Source organism: Tachyglossus aculeatus (assembly GCF_015852505.1).
Source record: "Tachyglossus aculeatus isolate mTacAcu1 chromosome 12 unlocalized genomic scaffold, mTacAcu1.pri SUPER_6_unloc_1, whole genome shotgun sequence".
In the NCBI taxonomy this organism is placed as follows: Eukaryota; Metazoa; Chordata; class Mammalia; order Monotremata; family Tachyglossidae; genus Tachyglossus; species Tachyglossus aculeatus.
Window position 1 is genome coordinate 21,223,250 of NW_024044828.1, and position 14,001 is coordinate 21,237,250.

General features: G+C 49.1%; 1 protein-coding gene across 3 annotated transcripts in view; it reads right to left on the reverse strand.

Moving 5' to 3' along the window:
• SPRED1 (sprouty related EVH1 domain containing 1) overlaps positions 1-13,773 on the reverse strand; it is a 58,585-nt gene extending 44,812 nt beyond the window's left edge. For all 3 annotated transcript variants that reach the window (XR_005448444.1, XM_038741206.1, XM_038741205.1), the window contains exon 1: positions 13,672-13,773. Coding sequence is in view for 2 of the 3 variants with exons in the window: in XM_038741206.1 (XP_038597134.1) it covers positions 13,672-13,703 (32 nt within the window). In the remaining variant the exon portion in view is untranslated. The remainder of the gene's footprint in view (positions 1-13,671) is intronic.
• Between the last annotated feature and the right edge of the window lie 228 nt (positions 13,774-14,001).

The following is a 14,001-nucleotide window of genomic DNA, read 5'->3' on the forward strand; positions in this document are numbered from 1 at the left end:
TGCCTCACGTTTTCTTCAATCCCCTCCTCACAGCTTCATTTCCTGAATGTTCAAATTCTCTTGAAAACCTAAACAGCCTGTAACAATTTGGCCCCAACCTCTTCTTGCTTCCAAACTATCTCCCTTTACAGTACAGACTGGGGGAATATCAGACTGGTGGTCAGGAAGGCAATACAAAAACAAAAATACAAACATCGCATTCTGCCCTACACCAAGTAACACACCAAGCCTGCAAACACAGAATAAAATATGTTCATTTTCACAGAGTCCCGTGTCGAAGGAGCTACCCCTGTCAACAAGGTCCGGTTGAATAATGATTGCTTTTACTTTGCCCTCCAGGTAGCAGAGGGATTTTTCGAAGAACGAAAGTTGCTTAGCACAGTGACTGACACATAGTAAGCGGTCAACAAATACCACTTCCGCATTGGGCATTTTCTGTGGCCATAGGGTTTCCCCTCCCCAGTCTTGATCCTCCTTTGACTGTGAGCCCCATGTGGGGCAGGGACTGTGTCCGACTCAGTTAACTCAAACCTGTCCCAGTGCTTGGCACACAGTAAGCGCTTAATGAATAATGCAATTATTATTACACTTATCTCAATCCGGGAGCTTTCCCAGGGTACGAATCATTTTTCAGAAAGCCATCATTAAGCTACATTTCAGGCTTTATGTTGATCAAAACATGCAGCTAAAATGTCAGCCATTCACGGAAAAATGAAAGCTTCTAAATAAAACAAGTGACTAAAATGATGGCGTGGAGAGAACCACAGCAGCTACATGATTTATCTTATTCCCACTGTATACGTGAGGAAATTGAGGCCCAGAGAGGTTCAATAACTTTTCCAAAGTCACACAGCAGGCCAGGGGCAGAGCTGGGACTCGACCCTAGGTCTCCTGGCTTGCAATACTATGCTCTTTCCACTGGGCCCTAAGACCTCATTTCCTCTTTTCCTACTCCCTTCTGTGTCGCCCTGATTTGCTCCCTTTTCTCACCCCTCCCCTCAGCCCCACAGCACTTACTTACACATCTGTAATTATTTATATTCATGTCTGTCTCCCCCTCTAGACTGTAAGCTCATTGTAGGTAGGAAATGTGTCTACCAGCTCTGTTGTGCTGTTATATTGTACTCTCCCAAGTACTTATTCCAGTGCTCTGCACATAGTAAGAGCTCAATAAACATGATAGATCGATTGGGCCTTGTTGGGTTTTACTGGAAAAGGGACACAAAAGGACTCACAAAACCCTGGATGCCAGTCCAGGGGTACCCAGCATTTTAGGTGGCTTTGTGGAGTCCTCACATACAGAACTGTGGAAATGAGGAAGGAACAGCTATTTGCCTACTACCCTTCTCAGACAAATGTATACATTAGTCGCACATCATCCTGAAGGCTCAGGACCACGACGATGGGGTGAAATGTCTTTTCAAGTGGACGTGTACACACGTACACACACACTCTCCCAGACTGCATATAGAAAGAGTCCAAAACCTGAGGCTGTGTTGGCGGGGAATGGAGCAAGGTGAGTGGGATTTTCCCCATGTTTTCTGCTGGAGGGACTTTGACTGGTGGAGGTGTTTGCCCAAGGAGAAGTTTGGGCAGAAGTCCGGGGTTGGGGAAACAGGGAGGTGTCGGAAGGGTAGCTGGGCAAGTCCCTACTGCAGCTGAGGTTCCGGGGGAGGCCCGGAGAGTCTCTGGTCTCTGGGACTCCACAGCGGTGGCTACAGGGGGCCAGAATTGGACCCTTGTGGAATCAGACACAGGAACTGGTTACTGGGCCTGTGCCACCCGGTGCTATCTGTGAGTCCTTCTATGTGTCAAGCACTATACCAAGCGCTGGGGGAGACGGAAGATCTCCCTCCCACGTGGGCCTCATATTCTAAGTAGGTGGAAGAATCGGTATTGAAACCCCATTCTACAGGTGAGGAAACTGAGGCCCAGAGAAGTTAAGGGACTTGCCCAAAGTCACACCACAGGCAGGCAGAGGAGCCAGAATTAAAATCTAGGTCCTCTGAATCCCAGGCCTGGGCTCTTTCTTCCCATCCATCACGGGCCAAGCACCGGGTGACAAAAACAGGGATGGAGGGGTGGGCGGGGAGGGTGGCGAGAGCCCGGCCTTAGAAACCACAGTGGCCCGGACCAAGCTCCTGGGAAGCACAGGCCCTGCCCCGCAACCTTGGGAACTAACCATGCCCATCCCTCCTGTTCAATGTTGGTGCTGAAGCTGGGAGCTGGGATACCACAGAGTTCCAATGGGCCCATTGGGGGAGGGGGGCAAAGTGAAACAGAGAAGTGATGGGGGCCAAAGGGGAAGGGAGAGTCCCAGAAAGGAGAAGACGGAGAAAGAGAAGTTCACCGACATCACCCAGGCAAAACCTGGGTGTTTTCCAAGCATGACTGGGAAAAACTGGCCCTTGAAACGTAATAAATTCAGTCACGCAGTTGCCCTAAAGCATGTGGAAAAATTGCCCAAAAGTCTTTGCCTAAAGAACCCCCTAAATCAGCTTAGTGGGGAACGCTTTGAGGTGAGATTTCTACTAAAGGCTCTCCAGAATCAAGTCCCCACCTTGAGTTCTCTAATGCATAAGTGTCCTTTAGGTGTTAGCATGTGGGCAAGCAATCAACCCCTGGTTAGCATAATTAACTGAGCACTGCTGGCCCTCTGGACTGTAAGCTTGTTGGGGGCAGGGAGCATGTCTACCAACTCTGTTATGTTCTACTCTCCCAAGCGCTTAGTACAGTACTCTGTACACTGTAAACCCTCAATAAATACGATTGATTGCTCAATCCCAAACTCTTTACTGGTGCCAGAGCTACTAAGTGACCAATGCCCCGGCTACCTGACTGCAGAAACGGAATATTGATAGCCACCGAAGCTATGTCTCAGGAGCTCTTAAAAGGTCCTACACCTGGATGGTTTTTCAATTCCAAAAAGGTGGGGGTGAGAAGTGGACGGGGTGGTCTGAAGAGAGAGAATCTTTCCTCCGAAAGGAATTCCCCGACCGCGCCTGCTCCCCTCCACCTCGATACTACAAGCGTAAGCAATACAGAAAGCAGAAAATAGAAATCCATTACAGGAAATCCCACTCAGCACTGGAAGTCCTCTTCTTTGAAAATATCGCCAGGGTTTAAAAAAAAAAATTGCTCCTTGAGAGCCCCGAGTCCAATATCTGCTCAATAAATAACACTGATCGATCCAGGGAAAGAGGGCTGGTTTCCTGAAGTCTCCGATTTCACCATTTCTAGAGAAGCACCCGAGGACTGAAGCAGGCAGATGGAAACAAATGCAGGGGAGGAGAGGTCGAGGCGGGGGGCGGGGGGTGCTTGGCTCCTGCTCCCACTGTGCCAAACCCAAACCCCTACCTCGTCTTCCACCTCCCTTCTTTCTGGTCCCATCCCAAGAGCCTCTCCGTGGACTTCAAAATGCCCAGGCCTCGACCCCTGTGGCTTCAGCCTGAGGTGGCAAAGTCCCCTAGCCTGGTGCCCGGGCAAACAGGGCAGATGCCAACAGAGGCCCAGACCAGCCACCAATAAGCACCTAGCTGGCTGGGCCCAGATCAGTGACCTCTCTCTGAGGAGAATGGTTTTCCTCGCCACATTTCAGTGCTCCTTTATCCCTTGGGGCTGCGGGGCCACAACCAACTTCCCTCGTTGCTGGGAACCTCTCACTTCAGAGAACTTGCCGGAAGGCTGATGGCTTTTTATTTCCTTTTCCTGTGCATTTCTTCCCACACTAACCACCCGCCTGGTTCAGCTGACATTTAGCCTGTAATGGGAAGAGCATTACTGAGTCCCCAGAGGGCAATGCACTCTGTGCTAGGCGCCCGGGAGGGCACAAAATAGCAATGTGTTCTCGTGGGGCTCGCTGAACGCAGCTGGGGGTTGGGGAGTCAGTGTAAACCATAATTGTGGCTGCTTACGTTTTTGTCTGCGAGGTCTTCCTTTACTACAAAAGCACGACTGTCTAAGCTAACAGGCACGCCATCATCCCAGCGTGCTCCATTTCCACTATTACAGAATTTTGAGGATGCTAAAGAGTGATGTCTCAACACAAACTTTTTGTGGCTCGTTACAAACGGCATTGAGAAAGGCTATCAATCAATCAGTGGTATTTACTGAGTGCTTACTATGTGCAGAGCACTGTTCTAAGTGCCTGGGAGAGTACAGTACAAGAGAATGAGCAGCCACGTTCTCTGACCATAATGAGCTTACAGTCTAGAGGGGGAAACTGACATTAATATAAACATGAGATAATATTAGACATTAGAGAAGCAGTGTAGCTTAGTGGAAAGAGCATGGGCTTGGGAGTCAAAGGTCACTGTTTCTAATCCTGGCTCCACCACTTATCAGCTGTGTGGCTTTGGGCAAATCACTTAACTACTCTGTGCCCCAGTTACCTCATCTGTAAAATGGGGATTATGGCTGTGAGTCCCATGTGAAACAACCTGATTACCTTGTATCTTCCCCAGTGCCTAGAACAGTGCTTGGTACATAGTAAGTGCTTTAGAAATACCATTATTATTATTATTATTATTATTATTATTAATATGGATAAGGGAAGAGGAAAAAGTCTTGGTTAATGGGTTAGTCTACCATATTTACTGAGCGCTTTCTGTGTGCAGAGCACTGTGCTAGGCGCTTGGCAGAGTGCTCCCCCTTCTAGACTGTGAGCCCGTTGTTGGGTAGGGACCGTCTCTATATGTTGCCAACTTGTACTTCCCAAGCGCTTAGTACAGTGCTCTGCACACAGTAAGCGCTCAATAAATATGACTGAATGAATTAATGAATGAACAATCAATCCATTCTCAGCCTCCACCCACAAAAAGGAAGGGAGAAAATGCCACCCAACGGGTCCCAAAAGCAAGAAACTGCCACCCTACAGAGCCTATGTTCCTTCTCGAAAAGCACCGTGCTTTTCGTATCATCATCTACAAGAACCTGCACCTCTGACACATTTCCTGATGCTATGGTTTTGAAACAAAGTTGTTCAATCGCCAATGTTTTAACTCACTTCAACCCTGAAATGAGGCGATTTATTTGGGGTTCATTTAGAGGGTCCTCGGGCAGCGCGTGCCAAGGAAGGACTTGTCATCAATCTGGCACATTGGTTCAAAAGCTCTTTAGCCTTACTCAGATTTTCCAAACATAGGCTGGGGTGATTCTTGCTCTTAGGAGTCTACAGAGAACAATGCCAAAGGTCCACGGCAAGAAGCCGGGAAACAGCATTTACTGAGCACCCACTGCATGCAGAGCACTGTACTGAACACTTGAAGTATGACAGAAGCGCGAGACACATTCCCTGATCACTATAGGGGCCTATACTCTAACTGGGGAGATGGATGAAAAAAAACAACAACAAAATAAAACATTGACAAAGAGGGAAACTGAAATAATTCAATTGACTGTTCGGCTAGCTATGCATGTATACCTTCAGTCCCGAGAAAGAAAATAACTATGTAAGATAATCCATTCAATTGTTTACAGTCTTTTTTTTTCCTCCATGCCTATAGTATAACTTCCCTTAGGCCCTCTACTCCTAAAAGCTGAATCCGACTTGAATGGCTGCCCAATGCAACACAAATCTGGTAAGCAGTTCTACATTCCTCCCACTGTTCGTTCCGTGGAAAGCACAGCCTTTTGTGGGGGGGAGGGTTTACCGAGGCACAATCCGAGGAAACTTGAACCTTCCTTCTTTAATTCTGGGTTTTTGGCGGAGTAGAAAAGAAGAGGGATTTCCCTGCACAGGATATGGGAAGTAAATACAGGGGAAGGGAGCACTTACCCCGGCCATAGAATCTGGCTATTTGCTAACCTAAGTAGGCAAGCATTTAATGATTAAATCCTTTGCTAAAGAGATTAGTATAATTCTAACTAAGTGGAAGGAACTTTTGGCCTTTGGGGTTTGGGTCACCCTTAAGAAAACAGGGGGAACCGGATGTAGTGTTTTGATCCTTTCAAGTGGCTCAAGGATGTCTTCAAGGAAAGTCAGGGGGAGAGGGGGGAGGTCCGTGGAGATCTTCCGGGGGCGTGGGCAGATGGAACCGGAATCTGGAAGACAACGGTTCCTGTGATGCTGACATTGGCTGCCTGAGCCGTGGAACCTCCCTGACCCCAAGTAAACACGGCGACGATCCAGCTCATTTAGGTCCCGCCGGGATTCCGGCCTTGGCTCTGGGATCGACGCACCCAGGTGGGACGTCGCTCCCAGGAGGACCAGTGGGAGGTGGTGTCAGGCCGCAGACTGCTGTGGGTCCTTGTTTGGCAACTCTCTCAAGCGTTTAGCACAGTGCTATGCACAGAGTAAGCACTCAATAAATATTACTGATTGATTGGGATGTTTCACAACAGCGGGATCTTCTCCAAAGGAGTGAGGGCGCTGCCTCAGCCTGAGGGCCTGGTGGCCACAGGGGCATCTGAGTGATTCCTCTTCCTCCTCCTAGGGCAAAGGGGCATGCCAACGACTGTTCTCCCGTTGCTCACGGCTACACAGCATCCCGTCCTTGGGGCCGGGGCAGGGAGAGTCGACCAGACCGGTCGGCAGCACCCTCACCACAGCGACAAACCACTGTCCGGTTAGGGGTGGCGGAGGAGGCTCAGGCTGAGGTGGTGGGACTGAGACTCTGCGAAGAGGAGCTGGTTTTGGTGCCAGTGGCCGGCACGGCATGGCTCCCTCCCCTGTGCCCGCCAGGTGCCCACTGGAGCCCGGAGTGGTGCTACAGCATGTTTGGGGGGCTGAGCAAGCCCTTCAGTAGCATATGCTGGCCTGTGTTTCGGGTTGGCCGGCCTCGCCCCGGCTCCCTCACCAGCAGTTATACGTGCCCCAGAGCTCTGCAAGGCAAGGATAATGCATTTCCTGCTTGTCGGCGGGCAGTTTCATCTAGTCCGGCTCGAACCAGTCCCTCGGTCCTGTAGGTGACCTGGCAGGCAGCGGTTTTGGAGCCTCCCGGGGGCTCTCCTCTTCGGGACTTGTCGATGGCGGGGTTCGGTCCAACGGATGAGGGCTGGACTTGGCTTTGAGAACCAGGAGAAGCCTCTGCGACACCCCTCCCTCCCAACCCCACAGACTAGGGGGATTCCCATTCTAGACTGTGAGCCCGTTGTTGTTTACGGACCATCTCTATATGTTGCAAACTTGTACTTCACAAGCGCTTCGTACAGTGTTCTGCATACAGTAAGCGCTCAATAAATATGATTTAGTGAATGAATGAATGAATCTCCAAACTCCTTTGGGCAGGCATCCGGGAGCCTCTGGAACTAATGAGAAGGGCCAATGTGCCCTGGAGGGGTACACGAGGAGAACGTGCACGAGATCGCCAACGACTACAAAAAGAAGGGAGCGCAGACAGGTGGGGAAGCTGGAGAACAAGGTTCTTCAGAGAAGCGGTGTGGCCTAGTGGAAAGTGGCCGAGTTCTAATCCCCACTCTGCTACTTTCTTGCTGCATGACTTTGGATAAGTCACTTTACTTCTCTGTGTCTCAGTTCCCTCACCTGTAAAATGGGGATTCAATACCTGTTCTCCCTCATCCTTAGGCTGTGAATCCCAGGTGGGACTGTATCTGATTGCCCTTCATCTATTCCAGCGCACGCGGCAATGCTTGGTACATGATGAGTGCGTCTGTCTCCCCCTTCTAGACTGTGAGCCCGCTGTTGGGTAGGGACCGTCTCTATATGTTGCCGACTTGTACTTCCCAAGCACTTAGTACAGTGCTCTACAAACAGTAAGCACACAATAAATATGATTGAATGAATGAATGAATAACAAATGCAACAATAAGGTAATAAAGCATTCTCAAGGCCCCCAGGTAACTGAAGATTTTCATCGGCAGCATCAAGCTGAAGACTCTCAATCCGTGCTGCGGCCTAGGCAATACACCAGTACCATGATGCGCTGGTAAGCAGGTAGGCAATCACAGCTGGAAAACAAATGTGTCTTTTGGGAGGCTGACCTGTGGCCACAGATTGGAAGAACCCTGAGTGGGCAATGCAGAGCTCAGACCTGTCCATCAAAAAGAACTCTTTACTGAGTGCCTCCTGTGTGTACAGCACAGAACTAGGCACTTGGGACAGAACACGATAGACAAGACCCCTGTCCTCAAGGAGTTTACAGTCTAGCAGGAAAGACAGTCAAATAAACGACAGACAAGAGGAAGGTGAAGGGGATATGTGCATGAGTTAAAGTGTAATAGGGTATGTTAAATACGCACAAGTTTTACTAGCAAACTAAACTCTCCTCTCTAGATAATCTTATTCTACCTTTGTGTGTGTGTGTGTGTGTGTGTATATATATACACACACAATATATACATATATATATACACACACATTCACACACAATCTCTATTCTGTTGAAAAGAACCCACAACTTGAACTGCAGGCTAAGATTAGACTATACCTCCCAATTACATGTAGAAATTTCCAGCTGCTATGCCTACTAAATCCCATGTTTTTAGAACACCAAATTGACACAGAAAGTTGAAAAAACACGAAAAAAAGTTAAGTTAAAGGCATAGTACGCACTTTGAAAGTACTTCAGTTGTTCTAGACAACTCCACCAAAAAGCTCACTGTTTTCCAAGAATGGACATTTTCAGTCAGTCCGCTCCAAAAAAAATAGTTTCTCTGAAGTGAAAAATGGTAAGGGGGCTTCAGACCCTGGAGTTTTCCAACCATCTGACCCCTAAAGGCCCTCGCCTGTCACTTGTTCAGTTCACATCTTCCTTCCAGCACCTTACCTTCATTAAGGAACCCTGTTCAGGCTTCTGATAGGGAGCCCTGTTTAAATTCATGACTGGTCTAGACTGCAAGCTCCTTGCGGCCAGGGAACATATGTATCAGCTCTGTTGTATTATATTCTCCCAAGTGCTTAGCAAAAAACTCTGCATACAATAAGCATACAATAAGTACCAGGGATTGATTGATTGCTCTGTGAATTTTCAGAGTTCTTGTTCTTCAGAAGGTGACTTTGTTGGCACAGTTCGTTCTAAGCCATTAAGTCTCGGACCACAAATACCATCTTATTTTTTTTCTCCTCACATCCTACCCACTCCCAACAACACATTTCCTTTTCCTTCCCTCTTCTCTCCCTTGAAATGTCAGGCCTGCAGTTCTTGTGAAAACACTACTATGACATGAAACAGCAACAGAAGTAGGATGCCGTTTCTCTTACGACCCTTGGTACAGTTATATTCAATTCTTGCTAGAGGAGACCAACAGAAACCCAGAAGACTGGAGTTCTGATTTTTTTTTCTTTTTTAAACTAAACCCTGGAAGGATGAGAACTTTATGATCATCAAGCCTAACAGTGCTCTATAAAATATTCCACGCTGACACAGGTTAGCCAGGAAATTTTCATCCTCCAAATAGCTTATATCACACCATAAGGAAATTTTAGAAAAAGTAAAGAGTACGAGTGAGATCCTGATTTAAAAATAAAAATCCTAAAAGAAAGGAAGTCATTTTAACACACTATTCCAAAGCCAAGCTGCATGCTACCCACTCTTTGGTAAGAAACCATAGTCCTAATGTCAGGCCTCTGAAAACCAAATAGAAAACATTTAAATTTTATGAATGAAATTGACAGTTCCTTGCTCCTTACTTACATAACTTCCCCAAAACCACCATCCGAGACAACCAAGAATATAGATGTAACATAAGACAGTATCTCTAATACAAGAGAAATGTGCAGACGATCAAGAAGCATGTGAATTTCCTTATAAAGTTCTGTTGAGAGCAACATTAATGTTTTAATTTGGAATACCTTAAATACTCAGAAACAAAATTAAATAGGTAAGGCGACAGGACTGGCCCAACTGCCGTATTGATACTAACATCTGACTTATTGACATAAAAAGGAAACATGCACTAACGTGACCCAGGTGGTGGGTAAAGCCCAGGAAAACTCCCTAACTTCAATTCCACCTATACATCTCCAAACTATTAAGTGTGAATATACATATATTCACTCAATCATATTTATTGGGCACTTACTGTGTGCAGAGCACTGTACTAAGCTCTTGGAAACTACAATATATGTATTGAAAAGTACTATATATATAGTACTTTCTAGACTGTAAGCCCACTGTTGGGTAGGGACCGTCTCTATATGTTGCCAACTTGTACTTCCCAAGCGCTTAGTACAGTGCTCTGCACACAGTAAGCGCTCAATAAATACGATTGATGATGTGCCAACTTGTACTTCCCAAGCGCTCAGTACAGTGCTCTGCACACAGTAAGCGCTCAATAAATATGATTGAATGAATGAATATATATATATATATATACATACGCATATATATATAAACACATGTGTGTTTATCACCCCTTCGACCTCTGGACCCCCTCCCCAAAATAAAACAAATCGCATTTGGAAAACATCGGGGCTGAGCAATCCGCCCCACCCCTAATCCCGGGCCTCTTCCAGCTGTTAACCTAGACTTCCAAGTTATTTTTTTAATTAAAAAAATATATTTATATATATATATTTTTATATATAAACACATGTCTGTATACAAACACTTCAGGGCATATACACAAGTTTTCCAACAACATATTCCAACTTCCTACCAAACTATACCTCCTCAAGCTATTAAATTTGAGTCCATATGTGCACACAAATGTTTACCTAAATGTTTATGATATATATATATATATATATATATCCTTAAATGTTTTCCAACAAGACAATCTCCCTCCCTACCAGTTACATGTCCAATTAGTGCATGTGCAATTAGTGAACGTCCAATTAGCCGTGGTTCTCTCTGACCTTTGCCACAAGTCTCTCCTCTCCCCCAAAATGCAGTCCCGGGTGTCGGTGTACACGGTGTACACGGCGTGCACCCTGTCGCCCTTAATGCAGGTCTAACGTGCAGATGGCAGGCATTCAGGCTGTACACAGTGCACTGCTCTGTGAATGGACAGCCAGGTATTTTATGAATGGAGCCCACCACGTGATCCCAGCACCTCCCCGAGCTGATATTTCCCACATAACCGTGTCAACAGCCAGAGAGCGGGGGTTGCCGGTGGCTTGGTGGTGATTCTCTTTTTCTTTTCTTTTTTTTTCCTTTTCCTCCTAACCAGAAAACCCAAACCCCTCTCCAACTCCCTCCCCTCGAATTTCCCCTTCGGGTCACACCCCCTGGAAAGCGGGTCCTCTTCCTTCCCCGGGCCCTCCCTTTACCTAGGCCCGCGGTGGAGGGAGCTTAATTATTATTATTTTTTTTTTATGAATGGAGATCGGGCTATACAAATGAGAGCGATTCACAGAAAAAGGAGAGAGGGAGAGAGAAGGAGACGAGGGAAGAGAACATGGCGGCGACTTCTGCTTCTCTGCTTGCTGCAGCAAGCTCCCTTTCTGCACCCTCTCCAAGACTACTTATGCTTAGTGTTTTTTCTTTGGTTTTTGGTTTTTTTGGTCCCGAGGATTTCTTAATGCTCGTCTGGGTCACCGGGGCCTCGAAGGGAGCCTCTCTGGGCTTAAAGTGGCCCGTCTCGAGGAATGCGTGGTTTATTTAAAGGAATGCATCCCAGAGAGGAGGCATCTCCCACCACCCCAAACCTTATTTTTTAAAAATCAGGAAAAAAACCCCTAAGAGGATAGATGGTTGCCCCGTTCAAACGTGCAATCGGCTCCTACGACAAACCACCAATGCACCATCACCCCTTGGACCTCCGGACCCCCTCCCCAAAATAAATCGCATTTGGAAGACATCGGGGCCGAGCAATCCGCCCCGACCCTAATCCCAGGCCTCTTCCAGTTGTTAACCTAGACTTCCAAATTATTTGAAAAACCCCCCTAGAAGGATAGAAAATTGCCCCGTTCAGACGTGCAATGGGCTCCCATGCAAAGCCACCAATGCACCATCACCCCTTGGACCTCCGTACCCCCTCCCCAAAATAAATCGCATTTGGAAAACATCGGAGCTGAGCAATCCGCCCCGACCCTAATCCCAGGCCTCTTCCAGTTGTTAACCTAGACTTCCAAATTATTTGAAAACCCCCCCTAGGAGAATAGAAAATTGCCCCGTTCAGACGTGCAATGGGCTCCCATGCAAAGCCACCAATGCACCATCACCCCTTCGACCTCCGGACCCCCTCCCCAAAATAAATCGCATTTGGAAAACATCGGGGCTGAGCAATCCGCCCCGACCCTAATCCCAGGCCTCTTCCAGCTGTTACCCTAGACTTCCAAGTTATTTATTTTTATATATAAAAAAAAGCAGTGGGATTAGAGAGGCCCGAGTTGGACCGGGCAAATAAATACTGCTTTAGACATCAAGGCTTGACAGACGGGCTCCATCCACGTTGGAAAACAAGTCTTTTTTTAAGGGCTCTTAAATACTGGCTCCAGGCTAGGGTTCCGTTGCCTTTCGCCCGAATTCCTCCCATCCCAGCCTCCTCCCTTTTCCCTTGCTTCCAGAGGGGTGGGAGCCGGTACTTATTTACAGTCCCTGGCTCATCCCGGCCGGAGTGGGGAGCGTTTTGACCCCCCCAAGCCCCCCTCCCAATTCGTTTTGCGTGCGAAATCAATCAATCAATCAATCAATCCCAGCCTCCTCCCTCTTCCCTTGCTTCCAGAGGGGTGGGAGCCGGTCCTTATTTACAGTCCCTGACTCATCCCGGCCGGAGTGGGGAGCGTTTTGACCCCCCCCAAGCCCCCCCTCCCAATTCGTTTTGAGTGGGAAATCAATCAATCAATCAATCCCAGCCTCCTCCCTTCTCCCTTGCTTCCAGAGGGGTGGGAGCCGGTCCTTATTTACAGTCCCTGACTCATCCCGGCCGGAGTGGGGAGCGTTTTGACCCCCCCAAGCCCCCCCTCCCAATTCGTTTTGCGTGGAAAATCAATCAATCAATCAATCGATCCCAGCCTCCTCCCTTTTCCCTTGCTTCCAGACGGGTGGGAGCCGGTCCTTATTTACAGTCCCTGACTCATCCCGGCCGGAGTGGGGAGCGTTTTGACCCCCCCCAAGCCCCCCCTCCCAATTCGTTTTGAGTGGGAAATCAATCAATCAATCAATCCCAGCCTCCTCCCTTCTCCCTTGCTTCCAGAGGGGTGGGAGCCGGTCCTTATTTACAGTCCCTGACTCATCCCGGCCGGAGTGGGGAGCGTTTTGACACCCCCAAGCCCCCCCTCCCAATTCGTTTTGAGTGGGAAATCAATCAATCAATCAATCCCAGCCTCCTCCCTTCTCCCTTGCTTCCAGAGGGGTGGGAGCCGGTCCTTATTTACAGTCCCTGACTCATCCCGGCCGGAGTGGGGAGCGTTTTGACCCCCCCCCAGCCCCCCCTCCCAATTCGTTTTGCGTGGGAAATCAATCAATCAATCAATCGATCCCAGCCTCCTCCCTTTTCCTCCCAACCCCCTGCTTCCAGAGGGGTGGGAGCCGGTCCTTATCTACAGTCCCTGACTCATCCCGGCCGGAGTGGGGATAGTTTTGACCCCCCCCACGCCCCCCCACCCAATTCGTTCTGCGTGGGAAATCAACCAATCGTATTTACTGAGCGCTTAGTGTGTGCAGAGCACTGTACTAAGCGCTTGGGAAGTCCAAGTTGGCAACATAGGGAGACGGTCCCGACCCAACGGTGGGCTCACAGTCTAAAATGGGTAGGGGGGACGGGATGGTCGGGACCCCCGCCCCAAATAGGAGGGAGGGAAGGGGGGGTTGGGGGAGACGCACTTACTCGTGGTCAGCAGTGGCCGTGTCCTCGCTCATCTTTCCCTCACCGCGATCCGATGCGGGGACGGAGCAGGGGCAGCGCGGTCACCATGGTGGACGCCCCCCACCCCCCTTTCCCGCGCGGGGCCGGGCCTGGCGGCGGTTAATCGGGGTCCGGCGGCCAGGCGCCCCCCGAACCATCCCCGCGGGCCCCGCCCCTCTCCGCGCGCGCGCGCGCGCCCCCCCCTCCCCCCGCGCGCACGCGCGCCTCGCCGGGGTCGGGCGCGCGGACTCCTCCGGGCACGGGCCGGCGCGCCACTGCGCACGCGCGCGCGGCCCGGCCCTCCGCGCGCCA